At 53.1% G+C, this 19,753-nt stretch overlaps 1 protein-coding gene across 10 annotated transcripts; it reads right to left on the bottom strand.

Annotated features, from left to right (window-relative positions):
- Window positions 1–2,369: 2,369 nt before the first annotated feature.
- Window positions 2,370–16,766, bottom strand: Rnf44 (ring finger protein 44). 10 transcript variants are annotated; one of them, XM_006253634.5, is made up of 11 exons: window positions 16,610–16,766; window positions 7,535–7,685; window positions 7,158–7,350; window positions 6,783–6,950; window positions 6,056–6,232; window positions 5,809–5,970; window positions 5,602–5,723; window positions 5,293–5,380; window positions 5,093–5,214; window positions 4,921–5,020; window positions 2,370–4,797 (listed from the first exon to the last, which is right to left on the bottom strand). In XM_006253634.5, exons 2-11 carry the CDS (start codon window positions 7,639–7,641, stop codon window positions 4,735–4,737), a joined length of 1,302 nt encoding a protein of 433 aa, XP_006253696.1. In that variant the 5' UTR covers window positions 7,642–7,685; window positions 16,610–16,766; the 3' UTR covers window positions 2,370–4,734. The 10 variants fall into 10 exon arrangements, with proteins under 10 accessions (XP_006253696.1, XP_017456083.1, XP_006253695.1 ...); XM_017600594.3 differs by having other exon boundaries at window positions 6,056–6,229; XM_006253633.5 differs by lacking the exon at window positions 16,610–16,766 and adding an exon at window positions 11,262–11,449.
- Window positions 16,767–19,753: the final 2,987 nt, after the last annotated feature.

The following is a 19,753-nucleotide window of genomic DNA, read 5'->3' as shown; positions in this document are numbered from 1 at the left end:
ATGCTAGGGCAGTGAGGCGGGAGGGGGTGGGCGGGCAGAGGAGCATTCTCATAGACGCAGGGTAAGGGGGGACAGGATAGGGGGGTTGCAGAGGGGAAACCAGGAAAGGGGATGACATTTGAAATGTAAATAAAATATCCAACTTAAAAAAAAAAAAAGAACAGGGACTTCAACATGTAATTACATGTGTTTTAAGGGGAGCAATTCAACCCCTATGTGATGGCTAATTTTATCAAGTGGGCACGGCCTTGAATTTCCTTGAAAGAGAATCTCAGTAAGGAATCATCTAGGACCTATTTGCTTATGGGCACATCTGTGGGAGCTCTTGATTGCCTTCACTGAGGTAGAAACAGCCAGCTCCTGTAGACAGCACTATTCCCTAGGTTTAGGTCATGGTCTGTATGAGAACAGAGAAAGCAAGCTGAGGACAATCGTGCATGCCCTTCTTTCTCTGCTCTCGACTATGGCTGTGATACTGTGGTATGCCCAGTTGATTCAAGTTCTTGAAAAATTTGACTTCCCTGTAATTTGGACTGTAAGCTGTAACTGTAAGCTAAAACAAACCCTTTCTATTAAAAATTGTTTTTTCCCTAGGAAGCGCAAGGCCCTGGGTTCGGTCCCCAGCTCCGAAAGAAAGAACCAAAAAAAAAAAAAAAAAAAAAAATTGTTTTTTCCTAAAATTCCAAGACACCTTTCATTCATCCGGATGTGGGTTTATCTGTGTGCAGCTGCACTTGCCTGCACCCTAGGTTTTAGTTTCCAGCATAGCTTGGACTTTAAGATTAACGTTTTACATGTCTGTGTGAAGGTATCATGTGTGGGTGCCTGTGGAAGTCAGAGGCATGGTGTCCTAGGCGGCTGGGCTCACAGGCAGTTTTGAGCCACCTGATTTGGAGCTTGGGAATCAAACTCAGTCTGGAAGAGGGCTACACTCCCACCCGCTCAGCCATCCTGACAGCCCCAAGTCTTTACTGACGGTTAAAGAGCAGTCAGTGTTCAACTGAGCAGTCAGAGCCCAGCAGCACCGCAGCACTCCTCCATGCCTACAAGCCGAGCACTTGGGAGACGAAGGCAAAGACCAACCTCTCTGCTATCAAGTTGGAGACTAGCTTAGGACATGTTAATGCTGTCTCAATATATTTTTTCCATGTATTTATTGCTAGCTTCTAAAAACCCATTCCCCACCTCACTTTGGATTTTTATTGCTCTAGAGCCTGGCGACTCGGCTGCTGCCAATACATAGTCTACCATGTCCTGGCCTGCTGCAAGGGTGTGCAGCTGCGCCAAAGCAAATACAGAATATGCAGCCTTGAGAATCAACTCTGGAGACTGGTGGCACAGGTCAGAGCAAGGCCCGTTAGCTGAGCAGAGCCCTCCCTATTCCTGTATGAACTGATACTTCCTAATGGACTTCTTCACTGTGGAAACACCTCAGCTGATCCTCCCTCCTTCCCCTCTCCCTCAAATGATCCGAACTACACAAGCACCTGACTAGAGCTCTGATTAGGAGCATCACACAGGTTACCCCTCTTTGGCATGCTCTCTCCTGAAGCCCAGTACCCAGTGTCACCATGGAGATAAGATGAAGCCCCTCTGGAGCAGAGGCCAGAGACAAGAAGTACACAGGTCTTTCTCAGGTTGTGGCCTGGCCAACCATGTTGAACTAAGAGACTAGATTAACTGAGGTTCAGTCTGCAGCCAGAGTTGTCTAATGTCTAACTAAGGTAAACTGAGGTTTTCCCTTTTGGAGAAATACAGAATCGGACTATACCCTGATCCAGTCTGAACTCTCTACCTCAGGGTTTTGTTTTCCCATCATGTTGGGGATGAGGTCCAGGGCTTGGCACATGCCAGGCGGCACATGGTACCGCCCCACTGCATGCAGCCCACTCCCTCAGAACTTCAATGTCAGGGCCTGTGTGAGGGGACATTGTTCCAGCACTTGAGAGACAGAAGCCTAAGGTTCAGGAGACTCCAGTTCATCCTCAACTACAGACTTGAACCTGAGGCCAGCCCGGGCTACATGAGATGTATGCCAAGAATTTAGAAGTCAGGACTAGTAAAAGATGCCCCTTCCCAAACTAGTTAGATGGAAACTTAAAAAAAAAAAAAAATGTGTAGCCCAGGCTGGCCCCAAACTTGTGATCCTTTTGCCTCTGCCTCCTATAGCGAATCCTACGGGTGTGCGTGGGCCACCACAACAGGTGTCAGACGCAATCTTGTAACTTGCCCATAGAATCCAATTCCACGAGGCCGCTATGTCCGGTCAGTGCTGCTCAGTTCCTGGTCCACTGCCCCACTGAGCACCACCCCAGTCCCCAGGTCCCCCCCACTTCTCCTACAGAAAGGACGCAGGGGCTAGAGGCAGCTTGGGCAGCACTTGTATTCATCATACATTTATTAGTGAATATCCCTCTGAAATCAGCAACAATATTAAAAAAAATAATGATTGCACTACTTGGTCAAGCAGAACTAGCAACTTTCATTTTAAAAAAAGTACAAATCTGTTAAAAATTTCAATCAGTATACACATATATAGTACAACATACTAGTTATGTTAAATGTATACACATATATAGTACAACATACTAGTTATGATAAATGCTACAAACCAATGTGAGTCCAATGGGATGGAAAAACCACACATTTAAGCTTTAAGAACCATTTGTCTCTATATATTAGCATTTTCTCAAATACATACATGGGAAAAATGAGGTAACTGTAAGATGTGCAAGGAACAGGGCCCCCAAATCACGTGTGTTTATATATGTGTGCGTGTGTGTGTTCAGTTATATATATATAAACCTTCTAACACAGAACACAGGCGCTGGCCCAGCAGTGCTGGGGAAGGTGCCCACTGTCATGCCTAGGCCAGAAGTTGGTAAATAAAGAGTAAACAATGCCAGCCCCCACCACAGGAGATCATTGGTAACATGGCATCTACAGCAAGGTCGGCAAATCACAAACATCCTAAGTAATTGCTTCATAAATCTTCTTAAATGATTAAAAAGAAAAGGTGTATTCCCCCCTAGTAGCTGCTTGTTGGAATCCTCACCGCAGCCGACACAATCCATGAGCCGATTCCGCTGCCCCAGGAACCACAAGGGTTTGAAAACCTTTTTTGGGGTGAGGAAGGGATGGGGGTTGGAGAAGGTGGTTCTCTGTGTAAAACACGTGGATTTTCAACACTGCTATAAATATAGAAACATCACCTGGAGTTATATACAGTAAGACTTTGGGTTCTTGTGGGATGGGAGCAGGCCAATGGGGCCCTGGCAGGCTGGGGCGGGAGGCAGGGAGCCAGGGCTGCTGTGAGAAGGAGGGTGGTTGGAGCATCCCTGAGGCAGCAGGCGCCAATGGCTGCCTGCTAGGATGTGCCGGCCCCACACGCGGTTCCTTCACTCCGGGCAGCAACCCCAGTTGGTTGGCGGTAGGAAGGGAAAGGGAAGGGACCTGGAGGGAGGGTAAGGAACACAGCCTCCTCCAGACCTTGGAGGGCAGGAATCAGGCTGGGAGGGGCCCCCAGGTGGAGGTTCACACCCTCCCTGATCCCTGTCCTCACCGGATTGCTAGGAGACTCACCCAGGCAGGTGGGACACAGGCCCTGGCTGGAGAGGAGATGCCCTGAAAAGCAGCCGGTCCCGGGAGGCTCTAGGGACATGTGCAGTACAGTGCATGGCAGTTATCAGCTGAGCACAGACCCCCCAACTCTGCCCTGTGACTTCCAGCCACCCAGCGCAGTCCCAGCCGCACACTCATGAGGAGGACTGGTGTGGCACAACCTGACCCTACCCTGCCCCATGGGCATTTGGTCCTGGTCGGTCCCTATGCCCCCACTCCTATTACACCAAAGGGAAAACAAGATAATAAAAACCAAACACCTCTTAAATATCCACACCCTACACGCAATTTTGGGCCAAATGAATAAACAAAAACTGCTGTTCCTCACATTCATGCAAAACGACAGAGGGGAAGATCGAGCATGGGTCTGACATTGTCACTGGTGAAGGGGTAGCCACCAGAAACACAAGGACATGCCCAGATCGTGGCTCGGCTACTGCAGAACACAACGTATCCGTTGGAGCCCCTTCCCACTTGCTCATGGAGCCTGGCTGGGACACTCTCCAGCCTGGAGGGGGGCTAGAGTGCTGTGCCTGGGGTAAGTAAGGGTCCTGGGGGTCAGACCCACCCCGCACAGCGGCAGAGCTGACTGCCTAAGTCTGTCTGGAGTTAAACAGGAGAACTGAGGAAATGTCTCTGGCTACTCTCTGCCCACACACCTGGCAGGACACTAGGGCAGGGAAGGAACACTTCACTTCAGTACAAGAGACCAGTTGACCCAGGGCGGCCATTCCTTGGCCCGTTTTGGGGCCTGAGGAATCACACCAGCCACCACACTCAGGCAATGGACTCCTGCCTCCCAGAGCCAGCAGGAAGAAGGACCCAGGGGTAACTAGGAGGCAGACTGAGTTGGGGACACTCAGACAGCTCCATGGCGGGCGGGCAGGCAGGCAGGCAGGCAGGCAGACGGGGGAAGGAGTCTTTGGAGCTTGGCAAACGCAGGGGCTTATTGCAGGGGCTTCTCCAGGGCTGACCCTGGCACCAGCTCTGGAGTAGCAGGTGGGAACGCTGACAGGCCTGGCCCCTCCCTTACAGTTCTCCCTGGGCCACTCCCTGCTTCCCCCCACCCGTCTCCGGAGCTTTGGGCAGGGCTCTTGTGGTGGCTGTGGAGCCTCACTCGGCCTCCCTGGGCACCTCGGAGGCATCCGCCCGGCAAATGGGACAGGTCCGGTTGGCCTGAGAGGAACACCCACACGTCAGACCCCACTCTTGTGTGACCTCCCCACCCCCACCTATTCGACTTGGACACACTCCTCCATACCTGCCCACGGGAGACGCCCAGGAGCCAGGCCACCTTACCTTCAACCACTTGTCAACACACTTGGCATGGAACTCGTGGTTGCAGGGGAGAACTCGGAGCAGCTGCCGCACCTCGAAGTCACTGAAGCAGACCACACACCTGAAGAGGAGCTTAGTGTCACCCCACACTGACAGCTGAGTGCCCTCCCAAGGGTCTCAGTGCGACACTCACAGCGTCTGCTCAGACTGGTGACTGTCAGGGTTAAAGCGGTATGACGGCAGCTGCTCTATGTCTGCTTTGGTGAGGCCTCGGGGCTTGGCATCTCCTAGCCTCTCAGCCAGGTTCAGGAGAGCCTAGAGCCAGGCAAGGGAGGGTCAGCAGCGCCCGAGGCTCGAGTCCCCAACCCTACCCCCGGCACGGGCTCTACAGACCTCATAGTTCTCCATCTCCACGTCATCCACATCCAGGTCCAGGCTGATGGTAGGGCCCACGGTGGTTGGTGACATTGGCAGCATTGAACTAGACAGGGAGGGAGTCCCAGAGTGCAGGTCAGCAGAGGTAGTCCAAAGGGACCCTCACTCCACCCTGTGCACAGTGCAGAGTCTGCACAGTGCAAGCTCGGGATCCTGGATTTGTTCCAGGCACCGGCAGAGGGGCAAGGATGACTGCTGTGTGTACTATGGAGGAGGCCCCTAGAAGACAAGGCCCAATGGCTCCAGGGCAGTCATGCTGGCACTTACAGGAAGTAGGGGAGGAAGCTTGGGTAATACGATGGTGGAGGCGGCGGTGGGGGTGGTGGCAGCGGCTGTTGCAGGCGGTATCTTTGTGTGCTCAGTCTTCGTGGCATCATGTGGGAATATGGCTGCAAATAGGGGACCCAAGTGCAGGTCAACTGCAGGCCTGTCTGCTCCCCCCAGCCCGGCCTGGGGGATAGGGCGGCCACTTACAACACCAAAGGACAGCTCCTGGTGCAGTGGATCATGGGGTAGGTAGTGAAGGGGCACTGAAGGCGACAAGGTGGGGCCAGTGGCAGAGGTGGAGTAAGTAAAGCTACCCAAGGGGTGCTGATCTCCTCGAAGGTCCATCTCATTGTCCAGCCGCTGCAGGGGCTGGGCACGGAAGGGCTGGTCAGCCAGCTGGCCATAACCAGTCCTAGTCTTCCCACCCTGCACCCTCTCCGGCCCCCAGACTTACCATACGTGGGTGCTGGGTCTGCAGGGATACAAACTGCCCAAGCGGGGCCATGTGGGTAGGTTGGGGCGGCGGGGCCGGTGGTGGGGGGTGAAGGATGTAGTGGTCACTGGAGATGAGGTGGGGGTAGGTGTGGTAGGGCACGGGGAGCTGCTGCATGGTGCACGCCTGGATCAGCTGCTGAGAGAGGCAGAGAAGCTGGGCCCATGCTTGCCACAAAGGCCAGGGAACACCATCCAGCTAAAGGTTCTCACGTGTGCCCAAACGAGAGGCTCTAGCACCTCTCAACCCCAGCCTTGCTCTAGAGGACACAGGCAGGTTGTATGTCACAGGATGACCACCACTACCGCACCTCTGCCACTGTGGGCAGCAACAGTCCCTCAACCCACACTGCCTTAAACCCCACACACGGATGGACACACACACACACACACACACACACACACAGAGCTCTGGAAATGGACACACACACACACACACACACACACAGAGCTCTGGAAATGGACATACACACACACACACACACACAGAGCTCTGGAAATGGACACACACACACACACACACACACACACACACACACACAGAGCTCTGGAAAGGGCCAGGGCCACAAGGCCAAGCTAATGTACTGCATAGGCACCTAGGTCAGTTCCTAAGGGTGCTTGTGACCACATCTGCTGGAAGGGACAGTGTAGTGTAGCATGTACCTGGGCAGAAGAAAGCATTCACTCACCGGAGGCGGGAGGCAGCAGAGGGGGTAGTGCTGCCCACTGAACATCACGGAGCATGCTGGGAGCTGCTGGGCACTGCAGCCAGGGATATGTTGGCTTGCAGGCAAAGGGAAGCCTTGGGTTGTCACTGTGGTGACTGTGTAGGACAGAGGGACAGGTCCCTGGTGCACCTGTGGAGAGAGCACCAGAAAACAGGAGGGAGAAAACCTGGGGAAGAAGCCCCTCCCCTTTCTGGAACCTAGTTTCTCCATCCACATCATAGGATAACATATGCCAAGCACGGTAAGATGGAGTCATCTTTGCTACCTCTACTCCTTAGACCAGCCTTGTAGAGATAAGTTGGGGCTAACGGGTGAGGTACGAGATGTCCTACTTACCTGGTCGTGGAGATCAACCATGAACGGGCTCTGCTGGGTGGCTGGGTGCAGCATTCGGGGGCTCCTGCCGGCAGGAGCTTCTGAAGCTCGGTGCTCCTCTACAGAGAGGTGTGGCGGTCGGGGCAGCAGCTGCTGGGAGGGTAAGCGCTCATTCTGGGCAGGTGGGCTGGCCAGGGGGCCCTCGTGGCCAAGGCTGTACCACACAGAGGAGCCCCAATAGGATAGAGGGGCACCACTCATTTATAATTCACGGAGGGAAGCCAGGGTCATAACCCACACTAGGAAGCCAAGTAGCTCAGGGCCTTGACCCACCCCTCTGCCCTTGAACCCAAGCCAAACTTGCTGCCCTTGAACTAGAGATGGAGACGACTTCTTACCTTCCCCAGAGCTGGCCTGGGCTGCTGCTAGGTCTCGTAGAGACTCGACAGTGACCCACGGGGGCAGAGGGCGGCCACTTAGTCACTGCCAGAGCCCATGGCCTCATCAGGAGGGCAGGGAGATGGAGGGGCTGGACCGGGGCTCACAACCCTAGGAGGCAATTAGAGAAAGATGTGGAGGGATAGAAAAATCCAGTTGCTTGTATAATTAAGAACTGGGAAATGGATAAAACCCGGACAGGACAGGTCCATCCCTCTCTGAAGCCTGGGATCTAACGCTAACACGCTAGTCTTGGTTTCCTGTTCTGGGAAATGGGATCAAATCTCCTTAGACTATGGTAAATTCAGAGACCAGACTAGTGTGCTTCAGGGCCGGCTGGCTCGAGTGAGGGGCAGGCTAGAGAAAAGCTCCTTCGCTGCCGCATGACAGGGGCTGACTAGGCAGCTGCAGCTTTTGGGGTTGGGGGAGCTTCAGGTTTCCCTTTCATGTGGCTGGCTGAAGAGGAACTCCAAAGTGACCTGGGACTCGACTTCCCTCTAACAGGCTATATAAGGCAGTCTGACCTGCTTCCCACTCTCGGGACTTGGCTGAGGCCAGACGTGGTTCTCTTTCTCCTGAGCCCTTCCCTCTAATGCACACTCGGTGACTCCACTAATTAAGGAAAGCTTTTAGCAGAGAGACTCACTGTCCTATGTTCCACATGGCAAAGCTAGGAATTGGGCGACTTTAAGCCTGTCTCTACAGCCTGCTGCTCATGGGGAAGGTCACCTCACGGCTTCACAGGGACTGGGAAAGGAGTTTGCGGCTGGCAGTATGCCAGGCCTGGTATATGCCCACGTCCTGTAACCCCAGGCAGACCCAAGGGTGGGTCAGGGCAGGGTCTCCAATCTCACTCAGGCTTCTGCAACTAACTCAGAGTCAGGATGAAGCCTTGGCAAGGAACATGCTGAAACCCACTGGGCCCTGGGACACTGAAGAGCATCACATTGGACCAGCCAGCCGTCTGCCATCACTGTCACAAGGTGGTCTTTCCACTCTTTCTCAGCCAACAAACCTACGGCCATCTGATGTCCAAATGCTGCCACCTGCTGACACAGCAAGGGAGCGTTGTGTCAGTTAAGCACCTCAGTCATCCCTGCAAACATCACAAGAACCATTGCCTCTACCCAAGTTTGGGCCCCAACTCTTCAATCTGAACAGGAGAGTGCTTTCTCCACATTACCCAACAGTGCCTAGCCAAGGCCACAGGCCTGGGGTACACCACCTGGATTCATTTCTGTCACTGACCTGTTCAGGTTCAGGCACTCAGCAGGGGTGGGATTCACTGAAGAAAGCCTTTACTGTATGTATGTAAAAGCACACAGTCTGGCATCAATGACCGGGTGTTGTCAGAGTAAACATTGGGAGATTACAAATCCTAGTCTCTGAAATAAGACTAAAGCATTCGCCCCCACCCCCACCCCCCTACCCCCCACAGAGTCAGAAAATGGGCTTTCTCTCCGAGATACCTGTACACAGAGGTCCTCGATTTGGGGATTCCAGGTCAGGTACAAATAAGGGTGACGAAGACCAGAATACCTGAGACAAGATGCCTGGCCTACCCCAAACTAGCAGCTAGCAGGGCATCTAGTGGGAGCAATGGGGCCAACGGTAACAGCATCCCCCAACAAACATCCCCAACTGTGCCAGGGTCTTCTGCCCACTGCTTCCACCCCCTGAACCTCAGAGAGCTCCTTTGTAAAAATGGGAACAACCTCTTAGGTTCGTCTTAGGGAACCATCAAAGGCCACTCCAAAGGCAAGGGAAAAGGCAACCTCAAGGGAATGCCAGCTGTAGTGTGTGCATTGTCACTAGAAAGGAGGACAGATTTTCCTGTCCTGCACCCCAACCCTATGCAGACACAAGTATTGAAAGAGGCAGATGCATGCTGCCCTAGCTGTGCACCCCAGGAAGGAAAGGTGGTTCTCGAACTCCTGCCAGAAACTAAAGGGGTAAAGAGGTGACACATCCATTCCAGTTACTGAAACCTCACGGGGAACACAACTGATTCTTTGGCTGGTTCCCTGGTGCAGACTTTGTAAAGCCCCAGTCCTCTCAATGACAGTGGTCGGAGGAAAAACCACAGAACACCTCAAGACCACGTGGGAGATGGGAGTGTGAGTAGCCGTCCTGGCGAGGCAAGAGTAACTGAGCTAGACCAATCAACACTCAAGGTCAACCAGCAACACTGCTTTTCCTCACCTCTCTTTCACTGTATTCTCTATGAAGTTTGTGTAAACTCCTTAAGTCTGATCTTGCCCTCATGGGTCCACACCCCTGCTGGTCAAGTACGTATTCTGACTCCCGAGTAAGGTCTGCTTGCAGAAAGATATGCTCCCTCGGTCAGCAAAATCAGGCTATGGCGGGAATCAAGCTCCCCTTCCCTACTTGCTTGCTTAGCTGTACCTCCCACTAAACAGTAGCTTCCTAACTCCTACAAAGGCCGAGGAGGCCGATTTAGGGTGGAACCACCACACCTTGGCCAGTTTAAACTCCCTGGGTGACCTTGGTTAAAGAACTCCTTTAGTTTCTGCTAAGCCTTATTTACAATAAGTTTAAGCAAGGACTGAGATCTCCCCAGGGCGCCCCTAAAAAGGCAGAGACAAGAAACCAGGTGTTCACATTATAGGGGAAGAAAACAAAGTCCTAGAGGATAAGGTGCCTCCCAAAAGCAGGCCAGACACAGGCAGTGGGGCTCCAGCAGTCTTTCAAAGCTACCCCCTCCCTGAGGATGGGGCCGAAGCTCGCACACGTCCCAGGAGGGGCCTCCGTTGTTCTCCTCTTACTCCGTAATGCCGCACTCGGAGGAACACTGAGGGAAGAGGCCAGGCAGCAGCGCTGGGGCTAGAGCGCTGTGACTTTAAGAGCCGCGGATCCCGGACCATGTGCTCGGCGTGAGACAAAAGCAACAACAAAGGAAGTGGCGGCTGCAGGGGGAGGGGGGTAGCTCCTTCCCCTCCACCGCAGCGCTCCGCAAGGCAGAGAAGCGGCCGGGCCCGAACTAGGTAGCCGCAGGCAGCACCTGCCCCAGGGGCCCGGCCACTGTGCCCCACCACTCCCGCAGCTCAGAATCGACGCCTACGAGGCCGGCAAACAACAACGCGTCCCCGAGGGAGCCGTAGTTCCGGGGTGCGGGACAGAAGTTAGAGGCCTGGCCCGACTCACCGGCAGCCGTCCGACCACACGCGGGCTCCTTTGTTCGCGATGCGGGGTGCGGACGGTGAAGCGCCCGCTCCTTCGCGAGCCTGCTCTGTCTTCCGCCTCCCCAGCCCGGGCCCGAGAGAAGGGCGGCGCAGGACGCAGCTGTGCTCTCCGAGGGCTGGCCCTTTAAGAACTGTCCGCGGCGGCCGGATGGAACCAGCCCCACGTTTTGATTCACAACATTCGGAGCGGCGGAGGCGCGCAGCGCGGGAGGCGGCTCGCGGGGGCGCGCCAGGACGCTCAAGCAAACAGTAGCGGCTGGAGCCGGCACCCGCCCCGCCCCGCAGGCCCCGCCCCACCCCGCGCGTCGGCCAATCGGGTCCTGCGGACGGCACGTGACTAGCGGGTCGCCATCTTGAAAGGCTGGCTAAAAAAGCCTCTTCGCCCCCACCTCATACTTCAAAACCCCCAAGGCCAGGTTGCAGGTGAAAAGGGGCACGACCTCAGGTGCCCGGGCGGCGGCGCGCACTAACATGTCATGGTTACCTTCTTAGGGCCGCGGCCTTTGTGGGGCACGCAGCCTCTCAGGCAGCCGAGGTGAGAAGACCGCTCTCAGCCCAGCAAGCACACTTCCCGGAGATGACGTCACTCCCGAGCCCTGCAGGCCTGCGATGACCTCATAGCTCACCTCGCCTCTCGACTCTCGTTTTCTGTTCCGTTTCGCGGCGCCTTTAAAAAGCTGGGACAACCCAGATGGCTGAAGAGACCAATGGCTGAGGTCCCATGCAAATGATTTAACGTCTCCCGGGCAGGGGGATTGGTCCTGCGTATGATGACGTCACAGAAACATTTCGCCACCCCGCCTCCAGCGCGGCCCGGGAAAAGGGGTGGAGAGACTCTAGTTCAGCAGTAGTAGGAAGAGCTGGAATCCCTTGTACCAAACCCAGGGAAGTTTCTGCACTTTAGTTCTCTATGCCTCCCAACACGTGTGAGCCTAGGGATTATGACAAGGAGTCCACTATACCCTAGAGGAGAGTCACTCCACCAGGACCGGTGGATCAATGTGAGTTCGAGAACAGACTGGTCTACATAGCTACAGAGACCTTGTCTTCAAAAGACAAACAACAAAGTATCACACACCAGGAAACACAGCTGAGAGAAGAGATGGAGCAGACATCGGTCTCCCCTTAGACTGTCCTCCAGGCAAACGTACAAAGTGGGGTATGGTGTCTGCACCGATTATATAAGCTTCTGCATCTATCTGCATTACCTAAAGCACTCATGTCTACTAGGATGGTCTGTAGTAACTGGATTCTTCCAGCGCCCACCAACCTAGAACAAGGTGTCAGTAGAAAATGGCAACATTTGTTAAACCTCTGTGGCTACAGACTGGTGACACTCTGTATTTTGTAGATGTATCCCATAATCTCAAATACTAAAAAAATCAAACTAATTTGCTAATAGGATGTAACAGTATTATTAATTTCAACTGGATATTGTATCTACATACAGTATCCTGAAATGATACAGGAATTGTCATTAGGGTGCACCTGTTCGGGAGGGCATTTTCTATTTTCTTTGTTTACTGTTGTTTTTGTTTGTTTATAAACATAGTCTCCTGTATCTCAGGCAGCTTCAAACTCTTGATCTTCCCCAAGAGCTGAAATTACAGGCATATACCACCACTCCTGGTTTAGATTTTTAAATTTGGTAACTGTGCATTTGCTTTTAAAAATTCTAGACAGAGGGCTGGAGAGATGGTTCAGTAATTAAGAGCACTAGTTACTCTCCAGAGGACCAGGGTTCAGTTCCCAGCACCCACATGGCAGTTCACAACTGTCTGTAAATCCAGGGGATCTGACACCCTCACACAGACATACACGCAGGCAAAACACCAGTACATTTAAAAATGAATTCTATAAAAAAAAATTCTAGACAGAGCTGGGTGTAATGGCCCATGCCTTTATTCCCAGAAACTGAGAGTCGGAGGCAGATAGCCTCTAAGTTAGAGGCCATCCTGATCTACACACTGAGTTCCAGGACAGCTAGAGCTACACAGGAATCTTGTCTCAAAATACAAACTTTAGACCGTACAACCCACTGAAAAAAACTGCCCAAAACCTATAAAACAATTTATCTTAGGCCTATTTTTAAAGGATTTTATCATTTTATGTATATGTATGAATATATTTGACTGTATGTTTGTACAACATGTATGCAGTGCCTGTAAGGGCCAGATGGTTCTCATTGGACCTCTGAGAACTGGAGTTAAAGATAGTTTGAGTCAATTGATATAAGTGCTGGGAATTGAACCCTGGTCCTCTGGAAGAGCACCAAGTGCTCTTAACTGCTGAAATACTTCTCCAGTCCTTTAAGCCCAATTTTAAGGCATTAAAAACTTTCTCTTACAATGTAAATCTCTCCTCAGGAAAAGTAACCAATGGAAAGAACCTGGAAGAAAACTGGGGGTCTGGCCTATAGCTCAGAACACCCTTTAGCCAACTAATTGCACTATGGATGTGTAGCCAGCAGCATGATGGCAAGGTACCGGGGGACAATTGTAGATCTCTGAGCAACGGGACTTCAGGGAAATGACGCAGTGGCACAGACAATACTCAGAATGGCACTCTATTTCCCACAAATGTGTATGAACTGACATGGACACGCACAATGATGTTCTTTGTTGGCTCCTCAATTCTCCTGTCTCCTTCAACTTCATCTCCACCAATTACAAGCACCTAGAAATCCTGCCCACATTCAAAGACACCTAGATCTACTTGCCTGCTGCTCCTACCTGGAGGTGACTTTAATATGGTCACTCTGCCCATCTTCTGGGCTCATCTCTTCTAAGTGCTTCTTGCACCATGATGGTGCTCCTTCTGTCAGCTGAGCCTGGCCCCTTCTGTTGGAGGAGCCTTTCCTAGTCTACAAATCAATTCCTCCTTCCTTCAAAGTTCCATTCCCACCTCCTCTTTTACAAGGGCTGATGGGACCCTGACCTTCACTTTGTGTGAACAAATCACACAAAACCCTTGCAGTCACTGTCTCACTCAGTAATCTCCTGGATGAAGGGGCTCACCTTCTAAGTACACTGAAATCAGCTTTCACTAGAAGCAGGCATCAGCACTAACCCAGGTATGGGTAAGGCTGAGGACTGCATAAGGGAAGGGACTTGCACAAGCACAGATTACTAATTTCTTTTCCTGGAAAGCCACCCTCTGGACAATTAGGGAGATAGTACTTGCCAAGCAAGCTTGAGGGTCTGAGTTCAATCCCTGCCACACATGAAAATAAACATGGATTCCTGTGGCTTGCTGCCTACCGAGCCAGTCTACACTAATTGGTTAGTTCCACACCCATCTTTAAAAAGGATGGACACTGCCTAAGGAATGACATGACATCCAGGGTTGACCTCCACATATCAGCCCACATGTGTACCCATAAAACACACAAACTCACCCTCCATCTACAGTCCAGTTATGGGCTTTTGAACCCACGCCTGGCCTGGGTATAATTTTTTCTGTCTAATATGTCTTCACATGCTGACATCTGGCAGATTCTTGGTCAAGCTCTACACAAAGCTAGACACCTTGTACCTACCTTTCCTGACCTGATAGGTTTGCGTTGGCTTCCCAGACCCAAAGAGCCATGATCAGGCCGCATCTCAACAGGTGCTATCTCCGTGTGGTCACCCTGCAGGTCCTAGCAGGGTCCACACTCATCTGGGACCTGGCTCCCACTGGGCCACAAATACTCAAAGAAGCTCTAGGTTGTCCATAGCTGGCTAGGCAGTCCCTTCATCTTTTCCCATTCGGGGCCCTCTTGTTGATCTCTCTGGGCCCGGCCTTGGAAGCCCTCAGTCAATCTCTCCCCGGGAACAGCCGCCAAAACCACCTCCTCCAAATCTGAAGATCCTTCCTGCCACATGCAAAATTTATGGGCAGAAGGGAAGAGACTTTTACCAAGTTTTCTAAATTTCCAACAGAAACCAGAAATCTAGACTTTTCTTTAAAGTCCTATGCTTTGGAACCCCAGTGTGGCCCTCTTCAGTGTGTGCTTCTTCCTCATCGCTGCCCATTCCCTGTGAGGTGTGGCCTTTACACCTACTGTGTGTAATAGCCCATCCCCCGGTTGGCAGGTACTGTTTACTCTCAGAGAGGAAGTAACTGCCCTCACCACAGAACCCAGAAGGGTAGCCCAGTGAATTGCAGAAAGCACAGATGGGGTTGCTGCCTCTGTTCCGGCAAGTGCTAAGGGGTTTTGTAGAACTTCCTCAGGTCTCACACCCTGATCTTCTCCCAGTGAGCTAGGAGCTAGATGCTAGTATTTGCCCCACTTCACAGAAGAGACCACTGAGGTGACAGACGACCCATACACATTTCTGAGACTGCGAAGACATCAGGTAAAAGGAGACCACAGAGAGGCGTAGGATCTAGCAAGTGGCTTGAGAGCACACAGACGGGAGCTGGAGGGCTAAGCACTGGCTGCGGCATTCCAGCCTCCTCCTCCAGGCCTCATCTGCCCATGAGCAGGACTCTGGCAAGCTGAGGCAGGGAGAAGGTGCCAGCACTGTTTTCCTAGTGGGGCCCTGCCCAGCCAGGGTTCCCATCTACCATCCGAGCCTGAAGACTGGCTGCCTCCCCCTCTCTGAGTGAGGAAGTATTTGCTTCCTTCTTCCTTGGCCCCTCAAATCTTCCTCCGTAGAGGTGGGACACAGTACCCTCCCCAAACTAAGAAAACATGCAACTGGAACATTGGGACACACAACACAGACCTCGGGACTCAGGTCTCTCAAAATACTACCAAGCATCAGACTGGAGCCCAGAGCCTCAGACACCCGGGAGAGCGTTAACAGGCCCTGTTCTACATCCTCTCTGCTTTGGGCAAGGATGAACCCCAAGCGTTGCTTCTCCAAATACTGGACCATTTGTGCAGATGGGCAAGGAGCACACAGTGGGGGTACGTGCAGCTAGATATGTTCTGGGTCTTGTGCTCACGAGAGCACCAATCAGCTTCGACACTGGGTAGGTTATCTTCTCTTTACCTCAGCTCTCATCTGTAAAATGGGGTCGATGACAACACTAATAACTGAGGTACCATTCACCCGCTGAACGTTACTACACTAAAGGTTACATGTAGACTGCTTAGACTCTCGGGGGCTGTGACCTTGAAGTCTTCCCTAACCTCCCTGAGGCTGTTTGTCCAAGGGGTGAGAGTACCTGTACCTACCTCCTCAGATCTCGGTGTACTGGTGCGATTCCCTGGCTCTATCTGCAGTGGGATGTGTGAACCTTGTGTGTATGGTGGGGGTGGGGGCGGGGGGCTTTTTTCTCATTCACCCGGACACTGCATGCACCTCACCACTGGGATCGCTCAGTCTGCAGTCGGGTAGGAGAGCACTATTCCACTGAGAAGAAAACTGGGGCTACAGGAGTGCAGTGTCGGTAAGGCCCAATACCCCACTTCCTTGAATTTTACGTATCACCCCTCGATTCTTTCCTTCCCTGGTCCCCAGCACCGGCTCCCCTCAAGCTGGGGCTCAGACAGCAAAAGCTTTGCGACTGGGCAAGATGCAAACCTACCCGACCCCCCCCCGGGGTTCGGACATCGCGAATGCAGTGATGGCCCTGTGTCAGTGTTGTTCTGTTCCCTGGACCTCCAGTTACTCTGGCTGCCAAAGGTTAAAATGTTAGGGACCCTCACGGGGCCACAGGGCACAGGATCCTCGCTGGAGTCCCACCATCCGAGCGCAGAGCGCGCAGGAACTCGTCCAGCTCGGCGCCCTAGCACTTGAACCAAGCGGACCGGCCGAAGCGACGACTAGGGCCGGCAAGGCCTCACCGAAGCTCCCGCACCTCCCGCCGCGTCTACAGCGGCCCGCGCCCGGGCGTTACCTGGGGCCACGGCTGGGCTCCACCCCGAATAGGCAGCGGCGCGTTGCTCCCGGGGCAGCCCGGTCCGGCTCCGGCTGCGGCTCGCAAGCCGCCGGCCGCGGCCCTCCCCCTGCGCCCGCAGTGGAACCTCCCAGTGGCGACGACCCTGCTCGCCGCCTCCCCCATCCCCAATGCGCGCGATGGGCTTGTCGGGCCACACCATCGTAGAGAGGGGTTAGAGGGCGGAGCGTCTGGGCACACTACCTTCCCGGGACCGCGGGGACGACGCGCCAGAGCTGAATGTTCTACCCCGCCTCACTGAGAGCAATGGGCCGGTCGGGCCGTACCATCGCTGTGAGGGGGAGGACTTGGGCGGGGCGTCCGGACACGCCCCCTCAGTGAACTCCCCGCTTGGTGTGCACAATGGGCGAGTCGGGCCTCACCAACGCCGAGCGGGGAAAGTCGGGAACGGGGAATCTGGACACGCCCCCTCGTCGCTGGCGAAACCCAGGAGCTGAACGTCGTCTCTCCCCGCGGCGCACAATGGACCTATCGGGCCGCACCATCGCAGGCTGGGGGAGGGTGGGGCGGGGCGTCGGGACACTTCCCCTTGGCGCGACCCGCGAGGCGCGGGCGATGCGCGTAGAACCGTCGCGCTATCAGTGCCTCGGTGACCCGGCATGAGTGCGGGCTGTATTTCTTCTGTTAAATAAGTTAAATACGACTCTGTGGCCTTTCAAGGACACTTCAGAGGACATAGACCCCAGAGACGAGAGGAGGGGGGTAGATCCTGCCTGGGCCGTTCCTTAACCGCGCGGGAAGCGGGCCGGTGAGGACTACAACTCCCAGCGGGCCGTGCAGCCGAGCACGCCGGAAGTTGTAGTTCCTGCAGACCAAGCCCTGGGGGTTTCCCCCAAGGGCTCCAGGAACTCAGCTGAAGATTTGGTTGGCTGCTCTGTGGTTTGTTGTCCTCAGCGTTAACTGGATCTTTAACGCCTCCCTTCGTTGGCTTCCTCCTAACAAGAGCGCTTTAAAGGGGATGTGTCCCTGGAAGGGGGTCTAGGGTGTGAAGCCAGATGTGGGCTGGAAACTTGTTTCTAAGGGTTGCTACCCTCACTGTACAGGCACGGAAAAGATTTTGTACCTGCCAACTGCGAGATCTTGGAGCTTGGGGAATGAAGGCGTAAACGCATTACACTCCACCAAGGAACCTCCTTCAGCCTAGGCTCTACGGGTTACCCCTAAGGCAGTGTCAGAGACACGCAACCACTAGATTTCACCTTGACCAGTTTCTGGGCACAGAGGGTGTACAGAACACTCAAGAACAGGACGCTTCTCTGGTTTTGTTTTGTTTGTTTTAAGACAGGGTTTCCAGCCGTTAAGAGCACTGACTGCTCTTCCAGAGGTCCCGAGTTCAATTCCCAGCAACCACATGGTGGCTCACAACCATCCGTAATGGGATTTGATGCCCTCTCCTGGTGTGTCTGAAGATAGCTACAGTGTACTCAAATATATAAAGGAAATAAATAAATCTGTTAAAAAAAAAAAAAAAAAAAAAGGACAGGGCCTTTCTTTATAGCCTTGTCTGTCCTGGAACTCGCCATGTAGACCAGGTTGGCCAAGAACTCAAATATATCCATCTGTCTCTGCCTTCCTAGTGCCAGGATTAAAGGTGTGCACCATTAAAGGCTTGCCCCATGATGCTCAAAGACTTTTTTTTTTTCGGAGCTGGGGACCGAACCCAGGGCCTTGCGCTTGCTAGGCAAGCGCTCTACCTCTGAGCTAAATCCCCAACCCCTAAGACTTTCTTTTTTGAAAGCACACACTAACACGGGGACTACAAAGGACTTTGGTGTATACTGGTTGTTACTCATTCGAACTTTGCTCTGTGGCTTGCCATGCTTGGTGCTCTCAGACATTACAAGACTACAACATTTCTATGAATTGGAGCCTGTCCTCATGTGCAGTTTCCAGGCGAGGAGGGCTTGAGGTGACCTGAGAACCTAAGGCGGTAGGTTGTGGGCCAGCCTTAGGACTCTGGTCATCTTTGGCTCTTCACCCCAGTTTCTACTTCCCATCTCCTGAAACTGACATTGGACATGAGTCTCATCCAGACCTGGGCCGTCACAGCCCAGAGCCTAATGGAATTCCCAGGCTGTCTTGGTAGCAGATTGGCAGGAGGCTATGGGCAAATATTCCAGCTTTATCAGGTTTATGCAGATGTGTAATGGTCTAGCCTTTGTCCACTTTTCTGGCAGCCAGAGTAATGACTCAGAGCTGCTGACCATGCCATAGAGCAGGGAAGAAGTCCTGGGTTCACCTGCTTTGCTGGGTTGGGCACAGAGAGCAGCCTGGTGTACTTGGACCCAAGGTCTAAGGCACAGCTGAAGCCTCTAATGAGGTCACCTGCCTCTCCTCCCACCACCCAAGCCACAGCCCATGATTAGTCTCTCGTTCCCAGAGCAGAATCACAGCGGTGGCCAGAGAATCGGGCAACAATAGTTGCCTAGATAGTGTTACCATACATGGGTGACCTTCAGCTGATAACCTGGCCTTGGGTCTCCATCTGTAATAAAGGGCTATTGTAGAGTTGTGGGGAAGAAATCATATTTGCAACAGTATCACAACAACCAGCTGTACGCCACAACAAAAGCCAGTGTTCACTGAGACCTTGACCCTGATACACTATTGCCGCCTGCCTAGGCAGGTGTCATACATTACTACAGTTCAAGTTATCTAGCTTCCCCCACCCAAACAGACCCCTACAGCCTGGTGCCTGAGCCGGATGTCCACACTGTTTCATGGAACACTCCTGTCAGTACTGAAGACGCAGCAGCCCTGCACAGTGTCTTCAGGAACACCTCCGAGAGAAAACTCCTGGGTACTGAACCTTAGAGTCACAGTGTAGCCAGAGCTCGTCTGTAAGTCCTCACTGGTTAGACCAGACTGTATGCAGTTAAGGATAACCTTGAACTCCCGGTCTTCCTGTCTCTGTCTCCTGAGTCCTACTGAATCACTGTTGTTTATGAGATGGTCTCACAGTGTAATCTTGGCTGGCTTGGAATTCCTTGTGTAGACCAGGCTGACCTGGAACTCATAGAGATCCACCTGCCTCTGCTTCCCTCCCTTAATGCTGGGATTAAAGGCATATGCCCCCATGCCGGG

This window comes from Rattus norvegicus, chromosome 17 (genome assembly GCF_036323735.1).
Source record: "Rattus norvegicus strain BN/NHsdMcwi chromosome 17, GRCr8, whole genome shotgun sequence".
In the NCBI taxonomy this organism is placed as follows: Eukaryota; Metazoa; Chordata; class Mammalia; order Rodentia; family Muridae; genus Rattus; species Rattus norvegicus.
Note: the sequence above shows the minus strand (reverse complement) of the source record. Positions and strands in the feature narration are given on the sequence as shown.

What these genes read in the sequence shown, in the direction of transcription:
- Rnf44 (XM_006253634.5), bottom strand. Translation starts at nt 7,641, where the DNA reads ATGAGGCCATGGGCTCTGGCAGTGACTAAGTGGCCGCCCTCTGCCCCC. An exon ending in AGACCCAGCACCCACGTATG is followed by an intron (nt 5,971 to 6,055) that starts GTAAGTCTGGGG and finishes TTCCGTGCCCAG; the next exon opens with CCCCTGCAGCGGCTGGACAA. An exon ending in TGGAGATGGAGAACTATGAG is followed by an intron (nt 5,215 to 5,292) that starts GTCTGTAGAGCC and finishes GCCTGGCTCTAG; the next exon opens with GCTCTCCTGAACCTGGCTGA.